The sequence below is a fragment of the Cnephaeus nilssonii genome (genome assembly GCF_951640355.1).
Source record: "Cnephaeus nilssonii genome assembly, chromosome: 22".
NCBI lineage: Eukaryota > Metazoa > Chordata > Mammalia > Chiroptera > Vespertilionidae > Cnephaeus > Cnephaeus nilssonii.
This window is the reverse complement of record NC_137093.1, coordinates 26,521,809-26,549,073: the sequence shown is the minus strand read 5'-3', so window position 1 is coordinate 26,549,073 and position 27,265 is coordinate 26,521,809. Positions and strand designations below refer to the sequence as shown.

At 59.6% G+C, this 27,265-nt stretch overlaps 2 protein-coding genes across 8 annotated transcripts in view; one reads left to right on the top strand and one right to left on the bottom strand.

The window, feature by feature from the left end:
- The first annotated feature begins 1,512 nt into the window (after positions 1 to 1,512).
- On the top strand, positions 1,513 to 22,380 carry PISD (phosphatidylserine decarboxylase). 7 transcript variants are annotated; one of them, XM_079762486.1, is made up of 10 exons: positions 1,513 to 1,611; positions 5,195 to 5,274; positions 8,375 to 8,553; positions 16,562 to 16,941; positions 18,176 to 18,341; positions 19,568 to 19,804; positions 19,925 to 20,063; positions 20,292 to 20,438; positions 20,598 to 20,758; positions 21,120 to 22,380. In XM_079762486.1, exons 1-10 carry the CDS (start codon positions 1,547 to 1,549, stop codon positions 21,342 to 21,344), a joined length of 1,779 nt encoding a protein of 592 aa, XP_079618612.1. In that variant the 5' UTR covers positions 1,513 to 1,546; the 3' UTR covers positions 21,345 to 22,380. The 7 variants fall into 7 exon arrangements, with proteins under 7 accessions (XP_079618612.1, XP_079618614.1, XP_079618613.1 ...); XM_079762487.1 differs by lacking the exon at positions 1,513 to 1,611 and having other exon boundaries at positions 5,196 to 5,274; positions 16,562 to 16,771; XM_079762488.1 differs by lacking the exons at positions 16,562 to 16,941; positions 18,176 to 18,341.
- An 8-nt stretch (positions 22,381 to 22,388) lies between these two features.
- The window catches only part of SFI1 (SFI1 centrin binding protein), a gene marked incomplete at its 5' end in the record, with an annotated part of 48,206 nt that continues 43,329 nt past the window's right edge, over positions 22,389 to 27,265 (bottom strand). The window contains 9 exon segments of the mRNA XM_079762485.1: positions 22,389 to 22,524; positions 22,599 to 22,710; positions 23,203 to 23,531; positions 24,591 to 24,822; positions 24,967 to 25,071; positions 25,749 to 26,008; positions 26,079 to 26,255; positions 26,395 to 26,469; positions 26,929 to 27,003. Of these exon segments, the coding sequence (XP_079618611.1) occupies positions 22,420 to 22,524; positions 22,599 to 22,710; positions 23,203 to 23,531; positions 24,591 to 24,822; positions 24,967 to 25,071; positions 25,749 to 26,008; positions 26,079 to 26,255; positions 26,395 to 26,469; positions 26,929 to 27,003 (1,470 nt within the window). The 3' untranslated portion in view covers positions 22,389 to 22,419.

Sequence of the window (27,265 nt, the reverse complement as noted above, 5' to 3'; positions counted from 1 at the left end):
ATATTGTTTCCATTGATTTATTTTTATTTTATTTTTTTAATTTTAGAGAGGAAGGGAGAAGAAGAGAGAGAAACATCAGTGATGAGAATCATTGATGGGCTGCCTCCTGCACGCCCTCTACTGGGGATCGAGCCCGCAACCCGGGCATGTGCCCTTGTACTTGTCTGTTTCACCATTACTTGAGGAGTATTCTCCTACACTTTCCCTTTGTTTAGAAGGTAGAGGCTAGTTATCAGTTAAGGTCGTGTTATTCCTTTAACATCTTCCATCACAGAATCTTAGCATTGGTAGGTCCTCCTGAGAATAAGAGGACTAGTCCACAAACGATGTTTTAAGAATTCTCTCAACTCACGGCCATGGACAACAGTGTGTGATTGTGAGGGTTGGGGGACAGGGCATAGAGGGGGTGAATGGTGATGGGAAAAATTAAATTAAAAAATGATGCTCTTAAAAAAAGGTCTCTGGTGTCCTGCCCTCTGCTAATATTGGAGACCTCGTTTCTGCAGTTCCTTCTGGAACTTCTCTTGAGAAGTGTTCTAGAAAATTCTTCAAGCAACTTCCAGGGGTCATAGGTGAGTTTTTCATAACCTCAAATTCCAGTGTCTTCTCCCTCCTCACTGACAGTTCATAACTTTGCTTTTGCATTTCACTGAGATAGAACCTATTTGAATAGAACTTGCACACGGAACCTTTGCAGTTACTTGAACAGACTATTGTAAAATATAATTTTTAACCAATTTTTTTTAATAGAGAAAAGGGTCCATTAAGGAAAACAAAGAGCCCACAAATGCCGTAATGCCGTAATGCCGCTCAGCCCCCACCATTCAGTTTACAAAATCACAGGGATTTAGTGCTGGTTCTTAAATGTTAGGCTAATTCTGTCCCCTAGTGGCAGTAGGGAAATTTCAGAAGAAAGCAATGCCCAGTAGCTGTTGGTCATTCATCATGGCAAAAAGGGCAAATCCAGCCTGGCCTGGGTGGCTCAGTGGTTGAGCATCCACCTGTGAACCAGGAGGTCACTTTTCGATTCCCCGTCAGGGCACATGCCCGGGTTGCAGGCTCGGTCCCCAGTGTGGGGCGTGCAGGAGGCAGCTGATGAGTGATTCTTTCTCATCACTGATGTTTCTCTCTCTCCATCTCCATTCCGCTCTGAAATACATTAAAAGAAAGAAAGAAAAAGGGCAAATCCAGCAGCAGCAAGATATAACAATCTCGAATTCTCATAAACATTAAAATATGTTAAAGGAAAAAATACATAACTACATGAGGAGAAAGGAACATCTCTCCCCCGACTGACCACGCTGCTCCCCGGCCCAGGTTTAGGACCGCGGGAGAGAGCACCTCCCACACCGGCCCAGCCCGGCTTTGGCGCTGCCCCTTAGCCCCACGCTGGTGGGCGGGGAGGCCTGAGGGGAGGAGCTCAGTCGGCTCCGCCCACAACCGCTCCGCGTCCCTCATTGGCTCCGTGAGCTCGAGGCTCGTGACGCCACATGCGTGCGCCGCTCGTGCGAGAGGGGGCGTGGCCCACGGAGAAGGAGGAGACAAGATGGCGGCTCCCGTGGGGCAGCGGTACCTGAGGTTGCTGCGTGAGGTCGCGCCCTGGCGGAGCAGGTACGGTGCTGGTAGGGGGGCGGCCTGGGCCCAGCCGGGGTCGGGAGAGAGGAATCGTGTTTTGTCGCCGGCTCGCCCTGGGGGGCGCCCCGGGGGAGACGGGGTCACCCGCCTTCACCTCGAGCTCGCGAGCAGGTGCGACTGCCGCCGCGGAGGGCGGTCGGGGTTTAGTCAGGGTCTGGTCCAAGCGCCCTGGCTTTGCCCTCGCCAGCTAGGTCGACATGGGGATAAGAAAAAGGGACAAAAGGGAGAAGACCAGAGGGAAGAAGCCGCGTGTCGCCTTGGAGGCGAGGCGAGGCGAGGCGCGACCGGACGCCTCTCAGGGATCCGTGTTCCTGAAGGGACGGTGTGAGGTGGGGGGAGCACTGGACTGGGAGCCCGTCGGGCGGCTTTCACTTCGGGTTCTTGTTCTTGGAAGCGAGGGGTTTGAGTCCCGTAATCCCAAAGTAGTGGGATTGGAACTGGGGTCTCGTTTACCGAGGCGACTCCCAACTCGTATAGGTCCTTAGAGCTGGAGGACACCCCGAGGCGCCATCCAAATCCGGCTCTTCTTGGAGTGGGCGAAATGGAGGCCCTGGGAAGGGGAGGGACTCGCCAGGACCCCGACCCGGGCATCTCTCCCCCTCCCTCCCTTCCTCCAAGGACCTCAGGCTGCCCACCGTGGGAGCATTTATTATTATTATTATTATTATTATTATTATTATTGTCCCCTATAGCTCGGGAAAAGTTGGACTCTGGGAAAATGCATGAAAACGTTGGCAGCTGTGACTCAGGGTCAGCTGCTTGGTGTGGTTTCTAAGGCGGAAGGTTTGAGACGCGGGCGCTGTGCGTTTCCTGCAGGGTTCGTTTTATAGGCGTTGACCAAAGCTTGCTCTGTGACCCGAGGCCACCCCTCGCTGTCACTTTGGGAAGTAAAAGACACTGAATTTGCACTGAGCGGGGAGCAAAACTGTCGTGGCCTTGACACGAAAGCTTCGCTCTCCCTTTATTGACTCTGCAAAGGTAGCTCAGGAGGGTATTTGGGTGGTAACTGGTAGGGTTTGAACAGGTGGGTCTCTGTGGTTTCGGTGATATTACCAGGTGTGCTGCTTGCGTCAGCCATGAATTCTTTTAAACGGTGTCATGAGTTGGGAAGACTAAAAAGTGACATTTCTAAAATATTTTTTGAATGAGGAGGAGGAGGATTTACTCATTGTCATTAAAAAAAAAAGGGGGGAAGTCGCCCGGCCAGCGTAACTCAGTGGTTGAGCGTCAGTCAACCTATGAGCCAGGAGGTCACGGTTTGATTCCCAATCAGGGCACAGGACCGGGTTGCAGCCTCGATCCCCAATGTGGGGCGTGCAGGAGGCAGCCGGCCAATGATTCTCTCCCATCATGGATGTTTCTCTCTCTCTTCCTCTCCCTTCCTTTCTGAAATCAATAAAAATATATATTTTTTAAAAGGGGGGGAGTGTGGAGTCACACTTTTTAGTACCAATGTAAGTACAAAAGACGATTTAGGTGCAGTGATTGGGAGGGATAAGGACTTGGGTACAATGAGATGTCTCAATATTCAAAGATATTACATATCAAGACAGAAGGCAACTATATTGATACAAAAAACTAAAAGGTAACTTTTTCTTGAGTTTTCAGGAAAGCAGCCTCTGTGAGACACACAGACGAAAGCCCCCTATGGCAGGGAAGTTTTTCAGTAACTGCGTGATGGGCGACAGGCGATAGAACAAAGAGAAAGCAACATCTAGGGTGAAAACCTGAGGCCATGTTTGATACAAGAATGGGGGTACATATGTATTAGAAATAGAGAGTCTCATATAAATCCCTATCCTGCTGCCAAATTCAGACTCAGCAGGTGTAGGCTGGGGCTCTAAGTGCCCCCAATAATTCTCAGGTTCGGGCAAGTAAGGACCTGGTGCTTAGGGAGTGGTTGGTTGTGTAAGACTTGCCATCACCAGTCTATATGACATCCCTACCACTGCCAGCCATGGTGCCGGGACTATGGGAAGAGTAGGCCTTTCCAGTTGAGTAGGAGAGAGAGAAAACACCCCAGAAATGGTGTAAGATAGACTGTGAAATAAGGCTGTCAGGAGGCCCGCCGGCAGGTTTTTAAAACTCTCACAGCTTTAGAACACAGGAGAGATGTAACAGCTATAGTTACAACGTTACCGCCAGAGGGGATGTTAAGAATATTTTTGGGCCTTGTCGGGCAAACTCATTAGTCAGCAGAACCAAATATCAACAGTACAACGACTGAAATTTCTTTTGAGAGTCCAATTTTTTAAACTTAAACTTCTTCTAACGCCACTTCTTCAAAATAGACTCGCCCAGGCCGTGGTATTTTGTGGAAGAGCCACACTCAAGGGGCCAAAGAGCCGCATGTGGCTTGCGAGCCGCAGTTTGCCGACCATGGGGTTAGGGCATCCTCCTAATGCACCAAAGTTTCGGGTTCGATCCCCAGTTCAGGGCACGTACAAGAAGCAACCAGTGCATGCATAAATAAGCAGAACAACAAATCAGGGTTTCTCTCCCTCTCTCTCTAAAAATCAGTAAGTTAAAAAATGTTTTAAATATTTTTATAACTGTGACAATATGGGCACAGACCAGACAGCATGGACACTGGTCATAGACAATTGACATGGCCATCCCAGTGTGGGCCAGATTAATGTAAACTCTCTTTCTTTTACTGTATCTATAGCGATATATGTAACTTTTAATATGTAGTAATGTGTAACTAGGTGCCAGGCCTTGGGCTGAGGGGTTTACGATTGTCTCACTCGGAGTGAGGTGTAGGTCCTGTTTTTACAGGTAGAGAAACTGAGGCTTGGAATTAGTTAAGAAATTTCCTAAAGTCACGCAGCTAACACGTGGCCGACCTGAGATCTGAGCCCCACAATCAGACTTGAGTGCTTAATCACAGGAGGGGCCTCGACCACCTGCTTCCCGATACCGAGGGAGAGACAGCTGGCTGACCTTGCCCGTCCTCCTCGGGGCTTCACCTCATTGCCGAGATTGCAGGCCCTTGGAAAACAGACAACCCCTGCATCCATCCAGGTCACAGACAGCTAACAATTAAGTGAATAAATGCATAGAATCTGTTTCTTTCAGTTCATGAGAAGTGCTAGGAAGAAAAATAAAGGTTCAACAATAAAGATAAATAAATAAAGGAAGGTATTGAGGGATTAGAGTGCTTGAGAGGGGCAACTCTTGGGCACAGGGTGGTCAGGACAGACCAAACGGAGGGGAAACATCTGAGCAGAGAACTGAATGAGTAAGAAAGTGAGCCACAGAGAGGGGGCTGTGCCAGGGCCCGGGCCGGGGAGGAGCCTGCAACCGAGTGACGTGCCCTTGACCGGAATCGAACCCGGGACCCTTCAGTCCGCAGGTGGACGCTCTATCCACCGAGCCACACCAGCGAGGGCTAAGGACATTTTCGTCCATAACCACAGTACAATGGTCAAAACCAGGCAATTAACATTGATGCCGTAATATTGTTGAATCTATAGACTGTATTCAAAATTTGCCAGTTGATCTAATTGTTTTAACTTAAAAAAACAATGTCTAATGGTTCATTTTTGCTTGATTGTAGCCTCCATCACCGGGAAAACACTGCCCTGAGCCATTTCCCACAGCCCTTACGGAAGCTGCCCCTCAGAGCCTTCTCGAAAAGTAAGTAGCAGCCGGAGGCGGTGTCGGCCTCTCTGGCTTCGGGCCGCTCTCGGTTCATTGGGAGACACGGGCACCTGTTCCTGGGGTGCGGTTGGGAGTCAAGCACATGTGCCTGGGACGTGCTCACACGCCTGGCACGTGGTCTCACGGGAGCAGTAGCTGTTGTTATCCTTGTTTTTACCGGCTGCCTACCGCCTGTTGTGTGACTGTGCCATTTAGGGCTGGGCATTTGTTGCCGGTCTTTTCCTGCTGTAGGTGGTGCTATAGTAACATCTCTGCATCCTCGGGATCTGTTGGTGCAGGTAGGACTGCTGAGTCAGGTTTATGTATTTTACAGTTTGGCATCTCCGCCAAATTGCTCCTCAAAGAAGGTAAACAAACCAGTTTCCTCTCACACAGCAGGACGTGCCCGGGTACATTAGTTCCCCACCCACACTGTGGGCTAGGAACTTTTTTGATCTTAAGGCAGCTCTGTGAACCCTTTTGAAAATGTGTATTGTCCTTATTACCTAAACACCCTTTTTATTCATCACACCAAGAGCTGTTTGTAACTGCCCAATAGCGTGCCTTGGAGTAGAAGGAGATGGTTAGCGAGAACAGAAGCGGAAGGCTGTGGTGGTTACAGAAGCGCACCTGGCCGCTACTGAATTGGGCTGCGTGCGGGAACCCCAGGAACCCCGGGGAGATGGAGATGGGGAACCTCCGGCCTTCAGCTGTGCCCTTGGAACTGCAGCAAAGCTGTGCTTTTAGGAAGTGCAGCGGTGGTCAGGAGGGGCGGGCGCTCGCTGCTCACTACTTCCTTTTGGAAGAGGAAAGCAAGCCTTTGAGAGGCAAGAGAGAGAGACCCGTAATCGGAGAAATGCCCGCCGGTGCTCAGTAGAGTGGGACTGGTCAGTCCAGGATGTGGGCTGGTGCAGGGAGGATACAAGTTTTCTCATCACCAGACATTCCAGAAAGAGAAAAAAGTGTTCTTGCTTTTTGACAAACCCTTCTTGGTGGTCAGAGGTAGAGGATTTAGTTACTGAGGAGTAAGGGTCCACTAGGCATCATCAGAGGGTGGAAGAGGTTAATGACACCCTCACCTGCTCACTGAAGAGAGGAACAGCAGCAGCTAGAACCGCCGGAGGGGCAGCGACACGGGGGCAGGGCGCTCCTTCCCGGGGTCGGGCGGACGAAGGGTGTGCTCTGGTTCTGCACAGGCGACTGGAAGTCACTCTAGAGCTTCGGTTGTAGTAACAGTTGTGTTGATCAGTAACGCGCACACCACAGAATTCACCCTTTTAGGTACGCATCTCCGCGTTTGTTAGTGTATTTACAGAGTTGTGCAACTGTCACCGCTGTCTGATTCTAGGGCATTTTCACTTCCTCCTTGCCCTCCCATGAAAAACACTCGACCCATTAAACTGTCCCTCCTCTTTTCTCCCGCCCCCCTCCCCCAAGCAATCACTAATCACTTATGGTATGTTTCCTATACCGGGTAGCTATAATAATAAAAGTGTAATATGCTAATTGACCAGACAGCCAAATGACCTTCTGGATGTCCTTCCAGATGAAGCCGTGGCCAAGCCCCTTGCACGAATTTTGTGCACCAGGCCTCTAGTTTCATTTAAATGGAATCACACAATATACAGCTTTTTGTGGCTGGCTTCTTTTACGTAATGTTTTCAGGTTCATGTTGTAGCATTTGTCAATACTTCATTCCCTTTCATTATCAAACAATGTCCCACTGAATGGATCACCACATCTTGTTTACCCAGTCTCAGTTGGTGGACATTTGGAGTGTTGGTTTTTTTGGCCTGTTACGAATAATGTTTCTGTTGAACATTCTTGTATAAGTTTTTGCGTAGATGTATGTTTCACTTTTTTAAGGTACATACCTAAGAGCAGAATTGCTGGGTTATATGGTAATTTTATGTTTAACATTTTGAGAAAAATGACAAGCTGGTTTTCAAAGTGGCTGCCTTGTTTTGCAATCCCACCAGTCGTGTGAGTGCTCAGTTTCTCCACGTCCTTGCCAACACTTACTATTTTATTATAACCATCGGAGTGGGTGGGAGGAGGTAGCTCCTGTGGCTGGAGTTGCATTTCCCTAGTTACTAGTGATGCTGTATTGATTTGTGAGGCTGCTGTGATGGTCACACACCAAGTGGCCTAAACAATAGAATTCGCTTTTTCGAGGTTCTGGAGACTAGAGGTCCGAGATGAGGGGGTCACGGCTGCTTCCTTCTGACGGCTGTCCATGCCACTGTCTGGTGTCGGGTGGTTTGCGGCCGTCTGGCTCCCTTAGCTTACAGAAGCATCGTCCCAGTCCCTTCCTTCTCCCTCCTGTGGCATTCTCCCTCTGTGCGTGTCTGTGTCCAAATTTCCCCTTTATAAGGACCCCAGTCATGGGATTAGGCCTCATCATGATGGTTTGATTTTAACTTGAGTCCCTGTGGAGACCTCCATCCCAGTAAGGTCCTCTTCTGAGCTCGGGGGGTCAGGGTTTCCGTATATGAGCTGGGGGACGGGGTACAAGTTCAACCCGTAACAGATGTTGAGCATCTTTTCATGTGCTTATTGGCCGCTCGTGTATCTTCTTTGAAGATATGTCTCTTCAAACCCTTTGTACATTTTTAATTTTTTAAATTATTGTTGAACTGTAAGAACTTACGAGCTTTTGCATTTGAGAACAGTAGTGTCCAGTAAGAACGGGGCGCACTGTTAAAGTAAGGTCAGAGAGGCCTGGTGAGAAAGGGTGCCTGGCCCTCAGTCCTGGGCCTGTGGGGACTGGCTGGCAACCTGGATTAGTGTCTGACCTCTTTGTTGTTCAGTGTTTTCTTCAATTCTGTGGCTGTGGCGGCCATTGAGGTGCATTGTCGTTTCACAGGAAAGATGCTTGTCTCTTGCTAATTGATAGAATTTGGAGACAGAAGGGTCCCAAGTAGTGACTCAGGTAGCCCCTGCCTGTCAGATCCCTTCCGAGTCCACTCACCTGCACTGAGGCTTCTGAGATGCATTGACTTCCTGGCCCCCTGTTGGCGCTGGGTTTGCATGACTCGTTCCTGTCCCTTTTCCCAGGCTCAACATTGTCGCTGTTGTTGGTTTTTTGTTCTTACAGATGCCAGACAAGTGCACACTGCCCCGGCTCGAACCTTGTTCCGGTTGCGCCCCCTGCCGTTTCTGGTTTTGACTGGCGGCGGCGGGTACGCAGGTTACCGGCAATATGAGAAGTATAGGGAGCGAGAGCTGGAGAAGCTGGGATTGGAGATTCCGCCCAAACTCGCAGGTCACTGGGAGGTAGGAATGAGATGGAACCGCCTTTGTTTCTCATCTAGCACAACTGCCCGTCACTTTAAATGCTCCAAAGTCCAAGTGTTTGAAAAAGTGAGACGCGCTTTCTTGGAGCTCATGTCTCCAGTGGGCTTTGGCCAGATACAGGCGTTCTCTCTTCTGTCCCAGACCTGCCCGGGCTCCCCACGGGCTCTGAGTGGGAATGTCCTGCTGTTGAAACCCTCAGAGCTCCTGCCTTATATTGGGGCCGGCCTCCTGGCTGTTCACGCCTTCTCAGGCTGAGGATGAGCTAAAACGGTTGGATTTTGGGGATGTGGTTAAGTTCTCACCAGAAACCAGACTGAAATAACCAAATCCTTTGTCCTTGTTGCTCAAATGCTCCCCTCTAGAGGGCCACGGGGGAGGGCCAGGCTGCAATACTGTTGACCCGTGTGTGATGCGTAACGAGCTGCCTTACTCACCTGTGCTTCCCGGGGCCCGGGACCGTCCCTGACTCAGAGCAGATACTCAGTAAATGCCGAAATCGAATATAAATGTGTACGTTTAGAAACTGCCTCCTTTGCAGCTATATTTAACAAATGAAAAATACAAAATACCAATCGGCCTTGGCAGCCTGGGCGGAAGAGGGGGGAAGGGAAGACGTGCCGGTGTTGGGAATGATGCACGGGTGTCCTCGTGAGCCGCCGCATCCATGTTGGTGATCCAGCTCGGCTGAGCCAGGGCCGGGGCGTCTGCGAGTCCCAGCATGCTCCTCAGTGTGAACTAGGCCGTCACTTTCTGTCTGGGTCTTTGTGTCTTCAACGGTAAACAGTGGGTCACCGGCTGGAGGGGCTCGGTTGAGCGTCGTCCTGGGCACCCAAAGGTTGCAGGTTCAGTCCCCAGCAGGGCAGGACGAAGGCAGCGATGAATGTTTCTCACGTCGATGCTTCTCCCCCTCCTCTCTCCCCAACATGTCCTTGGAGGACTTTAAAACAACAGCAGTGGGTCGGATTGGAACATGACTCCAGTTCTGACAGCTTATCTAGGAATTGTTGGCGTTACCTGCTACATATTACATAGGCTTCCTCCCAAAATCCTGTTTGGCTCTTGGTGTTGACCCTCTTCCTCCAGGAGAATTCAGTGGGATGGTTTCACTAGGCTTCCCTCAGTCCTGAAACTGCCTTAGTCCGCGGGCCATGCAGAGCGCGATGTGGCTGCACCCTGACAGGTGTCTGTCTGTCCTCGTGTCTGCCGTCACGTGCCGTGGCCTTTGTAGTAACCCACCAGACCCAGAGACCGAAGGCTCTCTGTCCTCGGGCTCTGTCTCCCATGGCCTCCTGGTCTCCTCAGCTCCAGTGTGCTGAGACTGACCTCGTGACTGTCCTCACGTGTGAAAGCCAAGCTGCCTCTCTGGCCCAGCATTTGTCCGGCTGACTCACCCGGTGACGAGCTCACACGCCCCAGGATATCCCCACTCATTTCAAGAGAAGGTCCATTTGGGAGGAATTGGCTCGTTCCAACGTCATGACAGACCAGTGTCAGCTCTTTTCTCAGCGCCCGCCATAGATGAGGCAGGGCCTGAAAGGTGATTGTTTATAATGAGGGCGGGGCTGGTTAGCTCAGGGGTCACCCGGTGACCTCCTGGTTCATGGGTCGACGCTCAACCACTGAGCCACGCCAGCCGGACACACTGTTTACTCTTCAGTGTCCTTGGTTACAGACGATAGGGTTTTGGATTTACTGGATGGTTGTAAACTGCTTGGCCTTTGCTCTGGACCAGTTTAGCCCTGCTGTTGTGCTGAGCCTTAGTCACTAAGGGGTGGCTCTCGGGGTGCCTACTCCATGCCCTGTGTTCTGCGAGGACTCTCCCCCGGCCTGCTGCAGTGCAGGTGCCTCCTGACCCTGGTGAGCGCTGGGAACGGGCTCGCAGCTCCGATCGCTCGGTGGACCTCCTGCAAGTTAAGCACCTGCATGTGCAGGGCTCTGAGGCGGGCAGAGCCTCTGGAACCCTGTGGGTTACGGGTTTCCTCTCTGCGGGCTCCTCTCTTCTCCACCTCAGAGAGCCCAGCAGCTCCTTTCATTACAGACTAGCGGGCCGCATCTCAGCAGGGGCACTCGGAGGGTTTTTGTAAATTACCATTTTTTAAGGATTCTGGGACCAATTCCAACATTTGCGTGTCGTTTGGGGGTGTATTTCCCACACCAGCAAACTGTCACACTAGCTGGGTGCCCTGCAGTTCAACTCGATTCTGACAGTGTCTGCCCGGAGAGCGCAAGATGCTGGGTTACGGGGTCTGCGTCTGGGTGGCAGTTGAGGTTTTAGATGCGCCGTCCTCTTGTCCCCGTGAGTCCGAAAGCGGGAGCAGAGCCTCTGAAGTACCTCCTAACGAGGGGTGAGGGGGTGTGGCACTGTGCCCCTAAAGCTACTGGGGGATGCCAGGCGTGGTGACTCCAGGGTTTCCTGGGAACGTCGGGCGACGTGAGTGCCACGCCGGATGACATCTGGTGACAAGCTCCCCTCGGTCTCTGCCGTTGCCTGTTGGGTCCTTTCTTGGCCTGAGGACAGAGGGGCTGTGGTGGGAAAGCCGCCGATGACACGGGCCCTCGGGGAAGAAGCAGCCCACACGGCCCTCCTGCAAGCCACGGAGGTGCCACCGGGAGGCGAAGAGCTCCCGGACACCAGCCCGGCCTGCAGCCTGGCCCGCGGAGTGCTGGCCGCCCGCCCTGCCTGAGGGTGGCTCCTCGGGCCTGTGTCTGCCGTCCACGCTCGGGCAGCTTGTCCCGCTGTCCATCTGTTTCCGAGCCCGCTTGTCCCGGCTCACTGGACTCAGGTTCCGGTCTGACCTTAAGGCTTCCATCGCTGTGAGTTTGTTCCTGCCGTGCACCTGTTCTCTCCGTCAGGCTGCGGGCCACCCTGCCTCGGAGCCTCGGAGGGGCTCCCCGGGCGCCGGAGAAGCCTGCGGGCTGCAGGGCTGCTGGGACACTGGCCGCTCCCGTCTTCCTGGTGCCCCGGCGCTCGGCGGGGAGCTGCAGGGGGTGACCTGGAGAGGGGGGGTCTGTCCGCACGTGCTGGGGGCCAAGAGGCCTGAGGCCGCAGAGCCCCCAGTGGTGAGAGGTGGCGCTCCCACCCGCCGGAGTTCAGAGGAAATGAAGGACCCGGTTGGCCGGAAGGGGCCCGATCAGAGTGGGAAGTCAACTCACCAAGGGCTTTTGTTTTCCCAGAAATGATCTGACCGCCATTGTCCGGAATCCAGAAGGCGTTTCCCTGCTGAACCGTGGGTGGAGGAGGTCCGGGCAGGCTGGGAGGCTGATCCGCAGGCAGACCTGGGCGTGTTTATGACTTTTCTGAACACCATCCCCTGAGGGGCTTGGAGTGTCACAATGAACTCTGGGAGGTGGTGTGGAGCCGCCTGATTGGTCATTTTACCTCCACTCAGCACATGAGGAGCTGGCCTCTCCACCCACTGACCTGTGCTGGTCCAGGTGGGCCGGCGGCCGGTGCTGGAGGCTCCCAGGACCTGCTGTTGGCGTGCCTGCGGCCAGCATTCTGTGCGGCCTCTCTGTGCTTTCGCTCCTTTTTGTCTCGTCTCACGTGGCGTTTGCTTGGAGTGTGAAGGTGAGAAGGGGTCTGACGCCTCAGCAGGGCTCACAGAATGCTGGGAGCCCAGGCTGGGCCTCAGCGGGTCCCGCCCTCTGCTCCTGCTGGTGCGGGATGCCCAGGTCCCGCCCTCTGCTCCTGCTGGTGCGGGATGCCCAGGTCCCGCCCTCTGCTCCTGCTGGTGCGGGATGCCCAGGTCCCGCCCTCTGCTCCTGCTGGTGCGGGATGCCCAGGTCCCGCCCTCTGCTCCTGCTGGTGCGGGATGCCCAGGTCCCGCCCTCTGCTCCTGCTGGTGCGGGATGCCCAGGACGCCCTGAGGCAGGAGCCTCCCGTTGCCTCCCTGCTCCCACCGCGGCAGCCAGGTCTCCAGGTTGTCTGGAGAAGGTGCCGGTCCCAGTGAGGACAGGCGTGGGCTGTCTGCGCGCCCTGGTCAGCTGCCATCTCCTCACAGCCCGAGGCGCCTCTCCTGTCCAGGGAACCACATTGCTGAGAAACCACGTTCTCGGTGGGAGAATTGGGCTTGGTTTTGTTCGGAGCCTGAGCCAGAAGACCGCGCCTCTGAGCGGTGTGGCCGGCGAGTGGCGTGCTGCCCACAGGGCCTGCACTCGCTGCAGCCAGGCTCCCGATCCTGCCTGTCTGTGGTCCAAGGGTCTTCCTGGCAGCCCTTGCCCTGGTCGGATATGCTCAGTGCGTCATCCCATCCATGTGGACTGGGTGGGCATGCGGATGTGGCTGCGCTGGCCCCACAGGCTAGGGGTCTGCTGTCTAGTGTAGAAAGGCAGGTCTAACACTGTGTGTACAACTGAAACTAATCTAAAATAACGGTGACTGTTACCTGTGACAGGAAAATCAAACAAGACTGGGCCAGGTCACCCCACATGTTCTCCGTCCCGCGTGCTCCGCCCAGGGGCACACCTGGCCCCTGGGCTTGTCTGCTGGTCTACCCCGGGATTTTGTGCATCAGGCGTGGCCCACCACCGTGAACTGGAGGAGAGGAAGCGGGGGCGGGTGGGGCAGCCTGTGTCTTCAGGAGGGGGTGTGGGAAGGAGCAAGGACTAGGATACCTTCTGTTTCGCTTTCTCACTTGGGGGCTAGACAAGTCTCCTTAGTCCAGTGGAGTCACAGGCACCTGAAGGCCCAGCCTGCCCAGAGGGGTGGGTGTGGGGAGGGGCTCAGGGAGGCAGCTGCCCAGACGCCCAGCCCCGGCTGAGGACCGAGGCTCCCAACGCCCTGACTGATCCGCAGGGTGCTGTCTCCTCTTCCCCTTAAAGGGCCCCGGCAGGCGGGGCTGGCGGGGGGGGGGGGGGGGGCGGGGGGGGCGGAGCACAGCTCCGGTGTCTGGTGTCCGCCCTTCTGTCCCTGTCTGAGTGGCTGGAGGCGGAGCCCTGCTCACCAACCCCAGGCTTTGGTGGCGGAGCAGCGGCTCCCAAGTGGGGCGCAGCCCGGAAGCCAGCGGGACGGGACCACCTGCCGGTGAGTGAGCTGGGCTCCTCCTCCACACCCGGCTGGGAGGCCGCCAGCCCCCGCGGTTCAGGCACACCTTCAGGGCTTGGGGCCTGAGGCCTGGGGGCCCAAGGAGCCCACCCCCCAGTCCCCACCAAGTAGCGGGCTTCCCCGGCCCGCGGGCCGCCCTGGGCCGGCTGGATGAGCTCACTTCCTCTGCACCCTGGGCCTCAGGGCCGAGAAAGGGGAAGTGCCTCCAGCTGAGAGCTCGGCTGGCTTCCTCTGTGCCCCCCAGGGCCTGGGGCGGGGGGGGGGGGGGCGCACTGTTCGCTGAGAGCTGGGCTGGCTTCCTCTGTGCCCCCCGAGGGCCTGGGGCGGGGGGGGGGGGGGCGCACTGTTCGCTGAGAGCTGGGCTGGCTTCCTCTGTGCCCCCCCGAGGGCCTGGGGCGGGGGGGGGGGCGCACTGTTCACCGAGAGCTCGGTTGGCTTCCTCTGTGCCCCCCCCCCCCCAGGGCCTGGGGCGGGCTGCACTGTTCCTCAGCGGGACCTGGCGGTGTCAGTACTTGTCGCCCTCCCTGCCGGCCCGGGGACTGCCCGAGAGGAGGGCCTTTTTTTGGGGGAGCCCTGCCCCACCCCGGCTGCCCCTGGGCCATCTCTGCTTCCGAGTCTCTTGACCAGGCCTCTCCGAGACGGCCCACCCACATCACGGGAGACCCACTGCCCCGCTCCTTCGTGACGCTTTGCCCGTTTCTAGCCCGGTGGCCGCCTTAGGGGAGCTGGGGGGAGCGGCTCTGCCCTCCAGGGTGGGGCACAAAGTCAGGCCGGTGCACACGTTTAGGGGGCACGGGGTTCTGCTGAGGCTTCGAGATGGTTGACCTGGCACCCAGGGAGAGTCCCACTCGAGGTGCAGCAGAAGATTCCGGGGGCTGTCGGGCCCTGTGTGCGCAGGGAGAGCCTCTTAGGGGGCGCAGGGTGGACAGTTCTGAGACCTGAGTGCCAGGTCCTGGGAGGCGGGTGGCCCACGCCCACACCCACCCACGTAGCTGGTCACCGGCCTGGGTCAGTCCGTCCTACGTGAGGTGGAGTGTCCATTCCACTGAGGGGACAGCCCATCGCCCTGGTTAGTGAGGTGGACGGGGACATGGCAGCACTGCTCAGTGTGAACCCCCAGAACAGCATGTCATGTCCTCCCGCTAGCCTGGCAGCCCGGCCAGAGTGCTGTCCCCGCTCCCAGGCACAGCCGGGAGGGCAGAGGCGGGCAGGCGTGGGCTCCGTCTGGTTCCCCGCGGGCAGCCTCGGCCCTGTTCCTTCCACCGCCCAGTGGAGGACACCTCTGTCCCCCAGAGTGTGGGTCTGGAAGGGGAGACGTCGGGAGCCAGGTCTGGGGGTGAGGCTCCCCTGAGCTCCCTCCCCTGTGGGCGGGGAGGTCTGGGGGACCATGAAATCCCAGCACGAGCCTCTGCTTGGAGGATGAAGAGAAGCGGGTTTGTCTGTGGGCTGGACTGTGCCTTTCTGACAGGACCGCATGCTGTGTGGCCACCATGGCCGTGAGCAGCACCGGCAGGTGGCGGCTGGGCCCCCTCCCCTCCCACAGGCCTCGCTGGCCCCATGAGAATCCGAGCTTTCCAGTTTCTAGAGGCAGGGAGAGAACCCCGTCCTGGAAGCCACGCACCAAACTGAGCCCCGACTGCCAGCACCCTCTGGGCCTGTTTGCTTGGGGAGCAGAATGGCGCCAAGGCCTGGTGGACGGGGAGGGTGGGGCACGCTCAGCTTGTGGGTGGTGTGGTTGAGGCGACCTGACCATCAGGGATAGGACGGCTGGCTGGAGATCCCAGCCTGAGGCAGGGGTGTCCATGGGGCTGTGGGCCTGTCCCTCAGGGCCAGAGGAGGCACGTGCCTTCATCTGCTTCCGGGTGAGGCCTGGCCCCCCACAGGGAACTGACCCTGCCATCGCTGGTCAAGGCCAGGGGCCTGGGGCGGGGTCTGGACCTGCTCTGGGCTGGGTGGGCCAGGCTTTGCTGTCTCCTCGGTCAGGGCAGAAATCCACGCTCAGGTCCAGACATAGGCAGCCTGGTCCTGGCTCCCATGGGCCCCTGCGCACTTGGCAGGTGAGAGCTGGCCTTTTTCTCTGGCTGCGGTGGGTTTGCTGGGTGTCATGGTCCCGCTTGTATGATAGAGCGTGTCGAGTCGGGGCCTCCGTGTGGGTCCCAGTGCGCTGGCCATGTGGGGCCCTGGGTGAGTGAGTCCTCTGCCTTCAGAGCTGCCCTGGAGCCGCGCTTCACGTGCGGAAAGATGGCCTGGCCCGGCCCCTGCCCCTGCCCCCTGCCGGCCTGCAGCTGGGGCTGTAGGCCAGGCTGATGGGGTGTCCTCCCCGGGCCTTGACTTCAGGGCTGAGGCAGCAGCCACCTGGAGTGTTTGCTCTTCTTCCCTGGTATCTGTGAGGCTGCCGGCAGGGCCTGGAGGAGGCACTGTGTCCTCCCCTCGCCTAGCGCCCGGCCAGAGTGCTGTCCTTGTTCCCAGTACCGATGGGAGGGCAGAGGCGGGCAGGGATGAGCTCAGTCCTGGCCCGGTCCCAGCTCCATGCCCGTTTCCTTGATGTCACCTGGGTGCTCCCAGTATGGGGGGTCCCGGGCATGGGCCGGGAGGCAGAGCCAGAGCTGGTCAGATGCCCAGGGTCTCACCAGGCCCACCTTTCCGCCTCCCCTCCCTCATTCCTCAGATGCTACTTTGTCACCTGAATGGAAAATGGGTCAGGTCTGGGCAAGGGAGGGGCCTCCCGAGGTGCAGACTGGGCGACGCTGGGCGCCTGCCTGGAGCGCAGGGCTCAGATTCCCTGATTCCCGCTTGTGCTCCTGGAGCCCAGGGGGGCCGGTCCCCTCACTGCCGAGGTTCACTGGAGCAGGCTGGTGGCCAAGCTGGGGACAGCGTGGGCCGAGCTCAGGGCCGGTGCTGCAGGCCCAGCAGGTGTGTGACCGGAGCCTGTCTTTGCAATAGTCCCTGCTCCACCCAGTGGTCTCCGAGCCGAGAGCCGCGGGCCGAGGAAGCGGCCCCCCAGCCACCGCGAGCAGTGACAGCCCAGGAGCTCCTGGGGGGAAGGGCGGAAGGAGGAGGAACAAAGGCGGTCGTGCTGGCGCCGCCTCCCTGCCCGCCCACCATGTGTCAGTCAGAGGCGAGGCGAGGACCGGAGCTCAGCACGGCGAAATGGTGAGATGCTGCCAGCGGCCTCCTAACCCTGCTGTTCCCCGCCACGACCTCCACAAGGTCAGAGTTCATGTCCAGCGGCCCCGAAGTGGAGGTGGCGGCAGGGGCCCCGGGACTCCCCCGCGGTTGGAGGGGCCCGGCCTTGGGGGCCTCAGTCGGAGAGCCCGCTTCAGGTACTGGGACGGCGGAGCGGGCTGGTGGCCCCTGTCTGCGCTGCTCCTAAACGGCGGCGCCCCCTCCCCAGGCGCCCCCACCCCGTTTGGGGGCAGCTCTTCCAGGATTGGTCCCTGTGCTTCTGCAGGGAGCAGGGCGGGTGGGGCAGGGGGACGGGGGAGCGGGGATTTGTCTGGCTTTGCTTGGCCTCCACCACCAGCCAGGCCTTTTTAAAAAGTGGTGGGGGGAGGGGGAGTCCCCGGAGCCATGGATGCGGCAGTGCTGACCTGGGCTTGGCTGACCTGGGCCTGGCCGTCGGCTGGATTCTCCGTGTTTGCTGCTTTCAGTATCAGCTGAGCTGCCTCTCTTTGTTCCTTGGTTTGGTCAACAACGGGGGGCAGAGGACACAGCTCCTCTGGGCCTGCCCGGGCACAGATGGGGGACTTAGGTGATCCATTTGAATGCAGTCTGTTTGCAGATGAGGAGACTGAGGCCCGGGGACATGCTCGGAGGGTGGGTGGCCTCCTGACTGGGGCTTCGGCAGAGGGGACACGGGCCTCCCTGATGGGCCTCAGGAGGCCCGGGTTCTGGGGAAAGGCTGCACCGAGCTGAGTGCGCTGGGCTGGGGCTGAGGCTGGGGAGGCTCGGGCCAGGGGTGTGGCAGATACCCCGGCAGTTTGCGATGGGTTTTGGAGAAGCTGACTGGTGTAGAGTGGCCATGCTGATGGATGGAGCTGTACTGCGAGGGGGTTGTTTTCCTCTGTGATCTTGTCAGTCCCAACCCCTTACCCCGTCAGAGGAGGAAGTAAGAGGCCTGGAGCCATCGTCGGTTCCCCGGGTCCGGGTCCTCGTCCTCGGTGGGCAGTAGCAGTAGCTCCCGCCCCCGCAGTGCGCGGCTATGCCGAGGGGCGCTGGGAGATCAGACTGCCTGCTGGTGCCCCAGGAGGGCGGGGCTAGGTGGTGCTTAGCCCTGATGGGCCTCCCAGGGCCTGTCCTGTGTTCAGAAGCCGGACCTCACCCTGAGTCTCAGCTGCCGACAGACACCTGTCCTCCCGGCCGCGGGCAGGTGTGAGGGGCTGGGACTTGAGCTGCCAACCAGAGGCGGCCAAGCCACCGGTTCAGAATGGGGTTGGGATGCTGGACACGGCGGGTGCTGCTGGGCTTCCTTGAGGCGAGCTTGCTGAGGGTGGGTGGGGCTCCCAGTCCCTCCCAGACCCCAGCTGCTGACCCGTCCCACGTGGCCATTGCCTGCAGGTTGCACTTCCCCCAGCTGGCCCTGCGACGGAGGCTGGGACAGCTGAGCTGCATGTCCAGACCTGCGCTGAAACTGCGCTCCTGGCCCCTGACGGTCCTCTACTACCTCCTGCCCTTCGGTGCCCTCAGACCGCTCAGCCGGGTGGGATGGAGGCCCGTGAGCAGGGTAAGTGTGTGCAGGCTGCTGGCCGGGCCCACCCGGGCAGCCTGAGGTAGGGACCAGACCTAGGAGACAGTTGTCATTGAGGGGTCTGGCTGTGGGGCTGAGCCTGCCAGGCGGGGTGCTGAAAGGCGGTGGCTGTGTGGTCCTGCCGACGGGTGACTGAGGGCCAGCTCTGCCTGCATTTGCGCCATGTGGGGGCTCCGCGGCTCGAAGGAACCCACCTGGGCATTCAGAAAACGGTGGCGGTCTGATTTCCTTGTTCAGGGAGGAGTGAGCTTAGAGGTAATTTTGAGAAAAATCTAAATTAATTGCTGGATGCCAGAGGGCGGTCCAGGAAGGCTGGAGCCTGTGTGGGCCCTTGGGGAAGGGGGTGCCTTTGAGGACATGGGAGCCCGGGCAGTTCCCTGAAGGGCAGGCGGCCCTAAGGAGGAGACCCTGCTCCTGGCCCTTGGACGGCCCAGGTGGGTGTCTGGAGGCTTGAAAGCTACGGAGCTCTGGACATTAGACCTGAGGTCACAAGGCAGCTGTGGCCACTGCAGTGTACAAGCGTCCGCTGTGAGTTCTGGGAGCCAGGCATTCAACACCTAGAGGTGGTTAAGTTGGAATGAAATTGCTTTTACCTTGGGGACTTGGTTCTGTTCAGACAACAGCCACCAATTAGCAATCCCATATGTCAGTGGCACCTAGAAGGGTCACCTGGCCCAGAAAGAGGCTGGTTCCCTTGTCCCACCTGGGACGAGCCCCAGGTGCGACCAGCCGTGTGGCCTGGCCCATCACAGGAGGATGCCTGCCTGCTGGGCGGGCTCAGCAGGGCATGTCCAGGACTTGGCGAGTGACACCGCATCTGCATGTCAGGCCCTGACCGTGGAGGGGGAGTGTGTCCTGTTAGGACAGGGAGTCACTTTGGGCTGCAGGGCCTCCTGCCACAGCCTGTCTGACGGTATCAGATCCATTTATGCCCCCTCACCTTCAAGAAACAAGACTGAGCTGGCCAGTCTCTCCCCGGGGACTAGGACGGCAGCTGGGTTTGCGTGAAATGACAAACACCCGAGGTGTAAGTCCCGGTGTCGGTCTGGGCCAGGACTTAGTCCGGGAGACCCCTTTGCAAGCTCAGTCTGGTTCCTAGTGAGAAACCACATCACAAAGCCAACGTGGGGTGCCCAAGGCCTCTGGAGGGGGGCAGTGGGCTCGCGGGGTGGCTGACTCACCCACCCGCCTGTGGCCTGCAGGTGGCGTTGTACAAGTCGGTGCCCACGCGCTTGCTGTCGCGGGCCTGGGGTCGCCTTAACCAGGTGGAGCTGCCGCACTGGCTGCGCCGGCCCGTCTACAGCCTGTACATCTGGACCTTCGGGGTGAACATGAAGGAGGCCGCCGTGGAGGACCTGCACCACTACCGCAACCTCAGCGAGTTCTTCCGGCGCAAGCTGAAGCCGCAGGCCCGGCCCGTGTGTGGCGTGCACAGCGTGGTGAGGCCTGGTCCTGCCTTCACTCCTCCCTCCAGAAACAGGATGTAGCCTGTGCTTTTGGGAACCAGTCCCAACAGCCTCCACGGGTGGGCACTAAGACCCTCCTTCCTGCCCTTCCAGATCAGCCCGTCGGATGGGAAGATCCTCAACTTTGGGCAGGTGAAGAACTCGGAGGTGGAGCAGGTGAAGGGGGTCACCTACTCGCTGGAGTCGTTCCTGGGCCCGCGTGCCTCTGTGGAGGACCTGCCCTTCCCACCAGGTGGGTCCTGGCGGGGCTGCCCTGTTGCAGTGTGGCTGGCCTGAGGTCAGAGGGTAAAGGTCGGGAAGGGGACACGGGGAAGGCTGTAGGAATTGATGGCCCCTGGGCCAGGGATCACTCTGCCCAGCGCTTCAGGGCCTCCTTGGAGCCCGAGTCCCGATGACAAACAGGCCCCACGCTGGGGCACTGGGTGCCCGTCTGACAGCCTGGCCCTGTGTCCCCCGACAGCCGCCTCCTGCAGCTCCTTCCGGAGCCAGCTGGTCACCCGAGAAGGGAACGAGCTCTACCACTGCGTCATCTACCTGGCCCCCGGCGACTACCACTGCTTCCACTCGCCCACCGACTGGACCGTGTCCCACCGGCGCCACTTCCCAGGTAGGCCAGGCCGGCACGGCCGAGAGCTGCCTGAGCCCCACATGCCCTCGTCTTCTGGGTCTCAGGGACCCGGCCCCCCAGTGTTTGCGGTGACACGAGTGACCCTGGGCGGCTGGGCCTCCCGCCGGGTGGAGAGTAGCAGTGTCCCCGCTGTCCCAGGCTCCCTGATGTCCGTGAACCCCGGCATGGCCCGCTGGATCAAAGAGCTCTTCTGCCACAACGAGCGGGTGGTCCTGACCGGGGACTGGAAGCACGGCTTCTTCTCGCTGACGGCTGTGGGGGCCACCAACGTGGGCTCCATCCGCATCTACTTTGACCGGGTAAGCAGAACCCAGGCCACTTGGGGTCCCCTGCGCAGCCAGATCGGTCAGCACCAGTTCTGACCCCTGCCCCTCCCTGGAGGTGGCTGGAGAGGGAGGGCCTTTCTTGGTGTCGGTTTGTGACTGCCCCTTGCCCCCTCGGGTGCCGGTCTCGCACCTTCATTTGTGCTGGAGAACAGTCGGGTCTGACCCCTCAATGGCCGGCCTAGTTCGGAGCGGGCGTCGGGCACTGTCTGGTTAGACACCGGCCCCTGGGCTGAGCTGCTGTGCCCACCTCCCTGTGCAAGCAGGTGGGGCGGCCACAGGCTGTGTTGAAGGTCCAGGGAGCCAGCCTCCACATGCCCTGCCTCTGCCTCCCCAGGACCTGCACACAAACAGCCCGCGGTACAGCAAGGGCTCCTACAACGACTTCAGCTTCGTGACCCAGGCCAACAGGGAGGGCATCCCCATGCGCAAGGGCGAGCACCTGGGCGAGTTCAACCTGGGCTCCACCATTGTGCTCATCTTCGAGGCCCCCAAGGACTTCGACTTCAAGCTGAAAGCAGGACAGAAAATCCGGTTTGGGGAGGCCCTGGGCTCCCTCTAGGGCCTCTCCTGGCTGCCGCTGCTGAGGGACCTAAACAGAAATGGGAGAGTGTGTGAGGGGAACCTCCTCCGCTGTCTGGAGGGGACTCTCAGGACCAGGGGTCTGACCAGGCAGGACCTGGGTGACCTCTGCTCCTGCTGTCCCAGAGGTGCGGGCGCGGCCAGAGCCCGGTCATGCCCAAGACCTACGTCATCCCCTCTGCTCACCCTAAAGAGAAAGTAAGTGTCGGGCTGATCAGATTCCCTTTCAGAGAAGTTTTAACCCCATTTGCATAAACCAGAGCCCTGCCTCTCCTGGCTGAGCGTTCTGTTGGTCTCGGTTTGTTAAGGTGGTAAGTGGTCCTGGACCTTTTTGCTGCTCCTCCCATCACTACCTTTGGCCTCCCCTCCCGGCTGAGTGCCTCCTGGCACTGACTGGGCCGCCTGCCCGCGCAGGACCACCAGCCATAATGTAACTGCTTTGTTTTGTTTCCAAACCCGCCCACCTGCTCACTGGGAAGGCCTTCCTCTTCACACCGGTGGCGACTGCGGCACCGACTCAGCCAGGTCTCCCGAGGATGGTGACGAGACGAGGCCCTTTGCAGACCTGGGTGACCCGGAGCTGTCGAGGCTGGTTACTGAACCCCGACTAGTGTCCCGTGTGAATGGGGCAGGCAGGTAGTCGTGGCCACACGGGCTAGGGGAGAACTTGCGTCCCCCCATCACCCCCCAGATCCAGCCCTCCGTTAATAGGGGGAAGTTGCTGCTGTTGGTTCGGGGGCGGATGCTGGAGACAGAGGAGCCCTGGCGCATTGGGTGGGAGGCAGGGCCGGTGCCTAGAAACCCTGTCCCAGGTGGTGGGCATGCGTCCTTGGGGAGCCACTGAGGTGGCCCAGGGTTCCCGTCTCCTGGGGACTCTGCATTTCTCCTGCAGGAGAAGCCATTTGAACTTTTTCAACTGTATCAGTAGCACAGTATTTTTGTATGAAAAGTGGGAGACTTCTGAACAGTAATTCATGTAATTGCAACATTTTGAAATAATTAAAAAAACAACTCATTTTAACTTTACATTCTGTTCCGGGAGGCGGGCAGGGGCTCTAGCGCAGGGCCTGCCGCAGGGCCTGGACGCGGGCGATGCAGGCGCGGACGGGCTGGCGCCGGGCCTGGAGCTCCGCAGCCAGCTGCTGGGCCTGCAGCTCCACCTGCGGGCAGGGAGGGGCGGCGTGCTGAGAGGAAGCTCAGCGAGAGCCCGTCCCGGGGCGGCCGGGGACCTCACCTCCTGCAGCTCTGCCTGCACCTGCTGCTCAGCCTCCTGGTCCTCAGGCCTGGGCTCCTCCCGGCTCAGCTCCAGCCACCGGCGCAGGCTGCTCGCTTGCCGCTGGTAGGACCTGAGGGCGAGATGCCCGCTGTTTGCGTCGGTGGCGCTCAGGCTTGGGGTGAAGCACGTGCTTCTGGTGCAGGGGTTCCTGTTCCTCCCCCGCCTCCACACTGTCCAGCAGATGCAGCTCGGATGGGCTGGGGGGCCCCTCCCTGTTCCTCCAAGGCTGCTGCTCACGGGGAGGGGCTCTAGCCTGGCCTTGGAGGCACAAGCAGGACGGGCACGCGTGCCACGGGGGCCCAGGCCGGTCTCTGTAGCTTCTCCCACGTCACAATCACTGGACACACCGCTGGCCCAGCTTTCATGTGGCCCAGTCGTGTTCACTTATGCTCAGCTTTGTTGCCCCCTCCGTCCCCCCGCCCCACAGGTAAGGCCAACAGCCTTCCTGAGCAGGACTGAGGGGTAAAGGTGCCACGTGTGCAAGGGGCTGGCAGGTGGATCACCCCAGGGCCCTGGCAGCACCCCCAGCTGCTCCGTGGGCAGGGGTGTTTCTGGGCCTTACCGGAGGCTCTGCTTCATGCTCTGGTAGTCCTGCAATTGCCGCTGGATGCCCTCAAGCTCAGCCTCCAGGTCGCGGTGGCCCAGGGCAACAGGACAATGAGCTTGATCTTGACCACGCTCCCAGCTGGGCCCAGGCTGAAGGGAGGGGACCCAGGCGCTGGCAGTGGCCCGAGTGCTCGGTGCGCTGACAGCCCTCAGGTGCACACCTGCCATTTCGGAGCCAGGCCCACCTGTGAGGTCCCCAGGAAGGAGCAGACGGGGGTCGGGGACACTGGTCAGGGATAGCGGGGCCTGGGGCATAAGGCCAGGGGAGGTCAGCCATGCTGGTGCCTGTAAAGGAAGGATGGACACTGAGAGAGAAGCTGGGGGGAGCCTGGGACAGGAGCCAAGGCTGCCCACTGCAGGGAGGGTCAAGGAGGCCCCAGGAGCTGGGCTTCACAGCGGCCCGGCCCTTCTTCCTTCAGGGCCAACCCCCAGCAACCAGGGAGCACCCCACACCTTTGCAGCCTGGCCCACCCTCCGCCATGCCTGGCTGAGCACTGCTCCGAGCAGCTGCTTCAAGCCTTCCTGACCCTAACCCCTGCCTGTCTCCAAGCTGTGGCCTTGTCTTTCAGTGAGAAAGTGACCAGCCGCCCACCTACAACCCTCCCCTCCTGGTGAGAGCAGCGTCCCCTCCTGTCTCCCTCACCACTCCGCGGCTCTCCTTGGGGTGGCCCAGCCCCAGGCTGTCCCCTGCGTTACTGAGCACTCGTGCTTCCTCACTCCTCCCTGTCCCGACCCCTCAATTTCTATTCTCAACTTTGGTCTCCAGACCCGACTTATTCCTGAAGGCCAGACTCACAAGCCTATTGCTTTATCTCAATCTTGACAGGTTGAGAAACACTTCATGCTTCACCCCAAAAGGGACCCCAGTGTTCCTTCTTTCCTCCTCATTCCCTGAGTTAGCCAAGCCAGGTTCCTTCCTTCACTGGTCTCAGACCCATCAGACCAAGTCCTGCCTCGTCTGCCTCTCACCAGGGTCCTGGCCCCCGTCTGCTGCGGCCAGCACCTGCTGGACGGCCCATCACTGCAGCCTCCAGGACTTCCCTCTCCCTAAAGCCAAGCTTCCAGCAGGGCCTGCACAGCCCTCCGTGACCTGCAGTCTGTGTCTGCTGGTCTTGTCCCCTCAACTGGGACATACGTAACCCCGGGAGCAGGGGCCTGGGCGGGCTGTTCACTCCTGTGCCCTCCAACGGTGGCGCCTGCACTTGGTGAATGAATGGGTGGCCCCGTGTCTGCTGAGGTAGGTGTTCCAGAAGCAGCAAGTACAGCTGTGGCTTCAGCACCAAGTGCAGGCGCCCTGAAGGCCGGACCAAAGCATGGGAGCCCAGATGACCAGGGAGGGCTCACCTTGGTGGGCGCGCCCACCCCACAGGGCAGGGAGGAGGAAGGAGGCAGCAGCTGCGGGCCTGCACTCGCCATGGGGGCCAGCTTCAGGCCAGGGGCACTTGGCAGGGCCCCAGGCGGGGGCAGGGCGCTGCTTGGGACCAAGACTGTCTGGGCCTTTTCCGGGAAGGGCCTCGTCAGGGAAGGGTCTGCGGGCTGGGCCAGGCCTAGGTCTTGCTCCCTCGACGTCTCAGGCCTGAGCAGAGGGAAGGCAGGAGCTAGTCAGGCCTCAGCATCCTCCTGAGCAGGAAGGAATGGGGGCCACTCACCCTCAGACCCCAAATCATATGCCCTGGATGGAGGTACTATGTACTTGGGGGCCCAAGACCCCATGACCTACCCCTGCCCCCCGAGGCTGCCACCCCCCAGGGGCCTCTGGCTCTGCAAGGCCTCCAGCAGGAAGTTCGGACGTCGTGGCTGCTTCCTCGCGGAGCGGACGGCACTGCTGGGAAGAAACAAGGCCTGTTCCTCGGGCTGCAGGGGCCTGAGACTCTGTGGGGTAGGGGTCGTCATCCAGCCCAACCCCCCGATCTTATGGGGAGACTGCAGGCCAGACGAGAGGCTCTTGCCCAAGGTCAACATGGGAGCTGGGGTAGGCCCGGGCCACACAGAACTGGCATCTCCATGAAGCGAGCTTGATCCCTCACCCACATCATCTCATCTGACCTCCAGTGACCCTGGTGATGCAGCTGCTTGTCCCACATCATGGGGAACAGGCCTGTCAGAGTCCGGCCCTTGTTGGGGTCGGGACTGGAGGGCGGGGGTGGGGGGTGTCGGGGGTGAGGCAAACAGAGCAGGACCAGGCCTGGGCCCCTCCCCGCTGGCGACCTCCCCCAGGCTCAGGCTGCACTGGGCACTCTGGGAGCAACAGCTACAGCAGCTCAGTGTGCAGCTATGGGGCAGGAGCCAGAGCATAAAAAGTGGGGTTTCTGAGAGGGGGCCCCATTTCCTGGCTGTAAGGGTCGGCGGGACACGGGCAGGGCTGCCCTCTTGCTAACGGCTCTCCTGAACTCGGAGGGACGGGTCCTGCTGGAGAGAAGGCTCCCAGTGTCCTCCCTGCGGGACAGTCCAAGCTGCTGCCCCAGGTGGGAGCAGAGGAAGAAGTGAGGGGTGGCTACTCACAGCTCCAGGAGCGGGGGGTCCCCGGCATCCAGGGCCAGGCTATGCAGAGCACTCTGTGGCCCGCGAGGGGCTCGTGGCCGCCTGGTCTCCGGGGCGGCATCTCCAGCAGCAGCGCTGACGTGGTCGGGAAGGGGACCCGTGAATGTCACTCTCCTGCTGGGCGCGGTGGAGGTGGGGGGAGGCGCCCGGCCGGGGCCCAGCACCTTCTGTTTCCAGAGCATGGCACAGCGGTGGACTGCCCGGTGGAGGCTGTGGGCCGCCTGCAACGGCCTCCGTCAGGTCGTGCCATGTCCTGCCCGCTCCCCCCGAGGCAGGGGAACCTGGGCCTACCTGCGCCTGCTGCTGGGCGTGCAGCTGCTGCCGGAGGGCCTTCATGCCCGCTGCGAACCGCAGGAGGCAGGTGGCGCCCTCCTGGAGGAGCTGCTGGTGGTAGGCCTGCACCGCCCGCTCCAGCCTCGCCTTCTTCCTCCTCCTCTCCAGCACAAAGCCCAGCCACGCAGCCCACACCTCCGGGAGGGAGACGAGGTGAGGCCCAGCTCTCCCTTTAGGACCCTCCAGGGGCTGTGCCCACAGCCCACCCTGCCCTCCACCAAGGCACAGCGCTCTCCCGGGAGGAGCCGGGCGGTGGGATGCGGAGCCCCAGTACCTTTGCCTGAAGCGAGAAGGCCCAGAACCACAGGGCCCGGGCTGTGTCCCGCTGCTCCCGCCGCCTGTTCTCCAGCTACAGCCAGAAAGAGGAGGTTACAGGGACGTCGCCCTGACCACAGGCCCCGTCACTCGCAGACCCCGCTCTGCCAGGCTGAGGGGCTGGATCAGGGGATGACCCTCTGGCCGGGGGGGGGGGGGGGGGGGGCAGGGAGGGGGACGTGGGGCAGCACGCTGGGCTGCAGGAGAAACACGGGGACACCTCCACATGGCGATCTGAGGCTCAGCAGGACACTGGCACGTGACAGTTTGCTGAGCGGGGCGCAGGCCCACCCGGCGTTTTGCCAAGGCCTCACTCACTAAGACTTAAAATGCGTCTCGTATTGATTCTGGATACCACCCTGACACGTTTTTAACAAGACACACAGAAACAGGGCCCTGAAGTGGCGTGGCCGTGGACAGTCACGGGTGGACGAAGCTGGCGATGCCCAGCAATGTCGGGGGAGCTCTGGGGGGAGGGCTGCTCGGCTCCCACCTGGTGTCTCCACTGGCGGAAGCAGGACCGGCTGAGAGTCTGGGCCAGGAGCTGGGCGCCCCGCCTCTGCAGCAGCTGCGAGAGAGGACGCACGGGAGCTGCCTCCAGTGCACCAGTGCCCTCGCCGGACCACCCGGGGCAGCTGCAGACAAGGCTCCCACCCGAGTGAATGGTTCTCCCATCGCCAGGTGCCCAGCTCGGACAGGCCATGACTCCGAGAGAGCCAGGTCTCTCTGCTAAACCATCTTTCCCCTGGAGAGACCCCATCCGAGGCTGGTGCCCCCAGCCATGCCTGGAGGCTCCTTAACCGTGTGCCCAGAGGACCCGAGACCACCCA